Below are 4,833 nucleotides of genomic sequence, written 5' to 3' on the forward strand. Positions count from 1 at the left end.
TGATGGGTCAAAGAAAATTAACGTCTCATGTCACTGATTAAACCATCTACGCACAGTACCTCTGTCACATATCTCTAAAGTAGCTCGAAAAAGAGAGAACCCGTTACTTTAAAATATGATTGTAGTGGAGCTCTGAAGCTAATCGAGCCTTTTAGCACACTACATCTGGTGGCCCAGACAGTCTCTAAAGAGCTTCTCATGGCCCGCATGGTCTCTAAAAGAGATCATTGAGGACCCATCCTCCTCTTTAGACATTTTGTGGCCGTACGAATGTTTAAAGAGGTGTGAATTATATGTGACGGAGTCTGTGTTATTGAGATGGACGCTGCGTGTTGGCATGGTTGTCCGTATTTCTGAGCTTAAAGGGACATGATAAGTCATGCTTGTGGTGTTCAGAAGCTACAGATTACGTCAATGTGTTCTTGTTAAAGCTGAAAATTATCATTCTGTTTGTGTAATTAAGCTGTAGCAGTGAGAAAGACGCTTTATTCTGTTTTGAAACTGTGGCATGACCGGGAGGTTCTGCTGTCCGACACGGTTCTGTTACTGGACTGAACAAGCCGTGTTTTGAATGGATGAAAAGTTCTTTGAAGCTGAGCGCCGACTCAGACCACTGTTATATGCTGATTTGTTACATTTTTAACAGTAAATTGTGCATTTTGGAGGTTTAATGGACGATTGTGACCGGACTTTTCAGGCTAACTGCTAGCTGGAATCACGAGCTGTGATTGGTTGAAAACCGCTGTTTGGGTCGCTCTGATTCGCTGAGAAACGGGTGACGTGTCTGTGCGTTCACTCCCTCTGATGTCAGATTGTAAAGCCCACCCCGTTGCTCACGTGTCTGTAAAGTCACGTGACCCCAGAAATGTATCTCGGTCCAACCGAAGCCTCCTCTGTGTTTAAAATCGCTAAATGAAGCCTGCCACTGTTCCTAAAACTCATGTTTTCATGCAAATAGACGTGCTTGTTAAAGCGACGCCACGTTTAAGCTTTAAATCCGTTCAGAAAGTGCTGATTTGACCGTGTTCGACCGTGTGCTACATCTAGCTAACGGCTAACAACCAGATATCAACAGAACATCCACAGGAAGTTGTCATAGACTTCTGCTGGTAAAAATAAGCTTACACCACCACCTGCTGTTGAAAGAGGGGTATAACAGTTTTCCTGAAAGAAGACTGCTCACTGCCCTTCATTTAAAATATTTTTGTTTTTGTTAATTCAGCCTGGTTTATGAGTTACTGTTTTAAATAGCAAATTCTGGTAAATTAAACTGCTTAAAAAAGCATTTGAAAACTAAAGTTGCTGTGAGACTTTTAGAAAAATTGCAGGTTTATTTAATTTTAAGTGCTTTAGAGTAACTGAACACTGGAAAAAGCCTGGTTCTCGTATCTGTTTGATTTAAGCTCTTTAAGTAACACTGCCAGACGGAGGCATTTGCTTAGAATATTCATGCATTGGGGTGAATCCTACAATTAGGTGCCCATTCATTTGAAGAAGTTGGTTTATAACAGTACTGTTGAGTGAACCCAGAGCTAAAATAGTGTGTGAAACTCACTGCTCACTTAAATACAAATATTTACCTGTTAAAAACTCTAAAGTTGGCTAACTGTGTCACCAGATAAGTGCTGAACAGTGAATGACCATGGCAGATGTGACAGAAAAGAATATTGATCCTTGTGAGATGAAGGACTGGTTGGAGAGGGCATTAACGCTGCTCACAGAATCCTTAAATCCATCTGGTGAACAGGTGGACTGCATGAACTCAAAAGAGTTAATGGACGAGCTGAAGGATGTAGCAGAGAGTGTGACCTCTACAGCCAGAACAAAGTCAAGCTTTGACCAGCTGGCTAAGTTAGCACTCTTATTGAAGGCAACATTTCATAGGGAGGTGAACAGAGCTGACGACCTTGCAATAAGGTTAAACAGTGAAACAGAGGAGTATCTAAAGCTCATGGCACAGTCTAAATTTGATCAGGAGACCCGTGCGAATGAGTTACAACATGACAGAGAGCTCTCACAAGCTCAGCTGTCGTTACAAGCTCACTCATATGAGGAGAAGATAAGGGAAAGAGAGACTAAGTACCAGGCACTGTTTTCAGACAATGAGGCGCTACAACAACAGTTGCAGCTCACATCAAAAGCTCTGAACGAGTGCAGATTGGAAAAGGAGGCGTTAGTCCAACAAGGCATGCGTTTACAAAGTGAATGTCATACATCACAGGAACGCTTAAAAGCCTGTGAGGTGAAACTAGCCGCTGCAACAAATGAGATTTCTGACGTGGGACGAGGTTGTCTGGAACTCAAAGATGAACAAGGTCAGAGTCCAGGTCACCCACCACCACCTCAGAAGGATTTTGCTGCACCTCCTGCTCTTAATCCCATTCCGTCACCTCCACATGTGTCTAGCGACACACCTCCACGTGCCATTTTGGTTCCTACGGTACCGATAATACAGCCTTTGCTCCCAATTTTGGATTTGCACAAAATTGCAAAATATGTCAACCGCTTTGAGCCAGGGCCGATGGGTTCAACTGACACTAAGGCCTATCTGTACAACCTTGACTTCCAATTAAGAAGCTATCCCAATACTACAGTTGAGGATAAAGTAGGTTTGATCAGGTTCACTTCATCCAGGACGGTGTTTTCCTTCATATGCATTTAAAGCACCTAACAGAAACACTCAAACACAAACCATTTTCTTTTCTATCCCCAGTCATGCTCTCAAGCTGACCGTAAGGCAGATGTTATGATACGAACGTGAAAGTTAAATTGTCAGGCTCGGTCTCGACGAGTCCGGTTGAATTTATGGAAGTCAGATCAGCCTGGAAACGTCATTCGATTGATCAGAGCTCCGTCATTCACAGGAGTTTTCTGACGAGGAGGAAGACATCGACGCCCTGATGTCAGCCCACAGCCAGAGCGCCGGCCGGAGCCTCAGCAGCGCCGTGTCAACGGTAACGCCCGAGTTCACGTACAGTTCAAACGTGTCCTTTCTCTGTTCATACACTGAGATTGTCAATATAATGTGATCCTTGTAATGGAAACGTGTTGCATTTAAACAAACTTGCAGTTCATGCTGTGTGACGCAGATGGTGGAGACATGTTTTTATAGGCCAATGAGATATTTGTCACAACTCATTGCTGTAAGGCAGACATTATTAGTTTTGCTTGTGTCTCTGTCTGTTAAAATGTCTCATGAACCACAGCACAAATTTTAATGAAAATTTCAGGAAATAATCACTGAATGTGCATCAATAACTAGGGATGCACAATATTATCGGCATTGTATCGGTATCGGACGATATTAGCGATAAAGTTAAATATCGGACATCGGCCATTCCATAAAAAAAACTCACCGATATAAAAGGCTTCTTTTTTAAGTTAGTTTTTAATTTAAGAAACAGTCAAATATATCTATTAAAGCACCAATACTTATGTGCTTTTCACTTGGCGCTTGTGAACAGGTTGAGTTGATTAAATTGATTGAATTGAAAATTAACAAGTTTGCACTGTTTGTGTGTTGTTATTGTGTTAGAGAGAGTAAATGTCATGAATAAATTTGACATTAAACATAATCCAAGTTGAAGTGTTACATCATTTTCATCCCCCTTTTTGGCATCTGTATCTGGTAGCAGGCCAAATTGATAAAGACCATGCAGAATAATGTAGTATTTTAATATCACAGCAGAGAAAGATATGTAGTCTCTGTAAGTAGGTCTAGGGGAAAAAATATTGGTATCAGTTATTGGCCAAATAAGTTTTAACATATTGGCATATCAGATATCAGCCAAAAATCCAATATTCTGCATCCCTATCAATAACTAATTAACTTTTGGAGCTAATCTAATTTTATGTGGTGACTACAACAAATCAACTTTAGGCAAAACAAAAATGTCCACACCTCAGTCAGTTTTAGAGCTACTGAGATATAATTTGATGTAGTAGCTGAGTCATTCAGAGCAAATACTCTGAGAGCAATGTCTCCAGATACAGTATGAGATTACACATACCTTGTATATTTTTAGGATTTGACCACAACCCCATGGTTTCTCAACGTAGGCTGATCTTAGTCTAAAACTCTGGCATTGGGCGACACCAAATATCTTAGAAATATCATCGTTTCTAGTAACTGCTCTTAGTCAGGTCGAACGTCATAAAGTCAGGGTTGGTCAGTGACAATGTGTAGAGCTGTCATTTATAACCGGAGCCCGCCACAGCTTGATCCGGATTCGGACCGGGTCGGGTCATGATAATGTGCTTAATGTGCGGGCCGGTCTCGTCCTTTGCTGTGGTTTTACAAATCATACAGCACAAATAAAACTAAATAAGAATGCACAATATAAAATTGTGTTCATCTACTTGTAGAGGAGGAGGCAGTAAGTTTATATGTTGAGAGGATGAAGAAAGAAAGGAGTGCAGCAGTTAATCAGACTGTGAAGAGATCGTCTTGCGTAATAATTGCGCACGTGAGCTCAGGCTTCTATGATGCAGTTTTGTGAGTCACAAAGAAAACTAAATAAAAATACACAATATAAAATTGTGTTAATCTACTTGGAGAGGAGGAGGCAGGTCCGACCGGCCGGTTTAAAGAGGTCAAAAAAAGTTGTGTTAAGCTCAGCTGGATCAGCGGATCACCGGCCGCGTGCGTCCGCTGATCCGCCGGTTGAAATGGACCTGCGACCTGTCCAGGGTGTCCCCAAATTTATGCACAGTGATGGCTGGACATGGGCACCAGCGACCCCCGCTACCCGAAAAGGAAAAAGCAGGTAAAGATAATGGATGAACGGATGGATGGATGGATGGATGGATGGATGGATGGATGGATGGATGGAT

The 4,833-nt window shown here is 41.8% G+C and overlaps 1 protein-coding gene across 1 annotated transcript in view; it reads left to right on the forward strand.

Annotated features, from left to right (window-relative positions):
- Positions 1 to 2,805: 2,805 nt before the first annotated feature.
- The window catches only part of sytl5 (synaptotagmin-like 5), a 74,844-nt gene continuing 72,816 nt past the window's right edge, over positions 2,806 to 4,833 (forward strand). The window contains exons 1-2 of the mRNA XM_037686188.1: positions 2,806 to 2,811; positions 2,865 to 2,954. Coding sequence (XP_037542116.1) covers positions 2,806 to 2,811; positions 2,865 to 2,954 — 96 coding nt within the window. The remainder of the gene's footprint in view (positions 2,812 to 2,864; positions 2,955 to 4,833) is intronic.

The sequence above is a fragment of the Nematolebias whitei genome, chromosome 13, assembly GCF_014905685.2.
Source record: "Nematolebias whitei isolate Nwh7 chromosome 13, NemWhi1, whole genome shotgun sequence".
In the NCBI taxonomy this organism is placed as follows: Eukaryota; Metazoa; Chordata; class Actinopteri; order Cyprinodontiformes; family Rivulidae; genus Nematolebias; species Nematolebias whitei.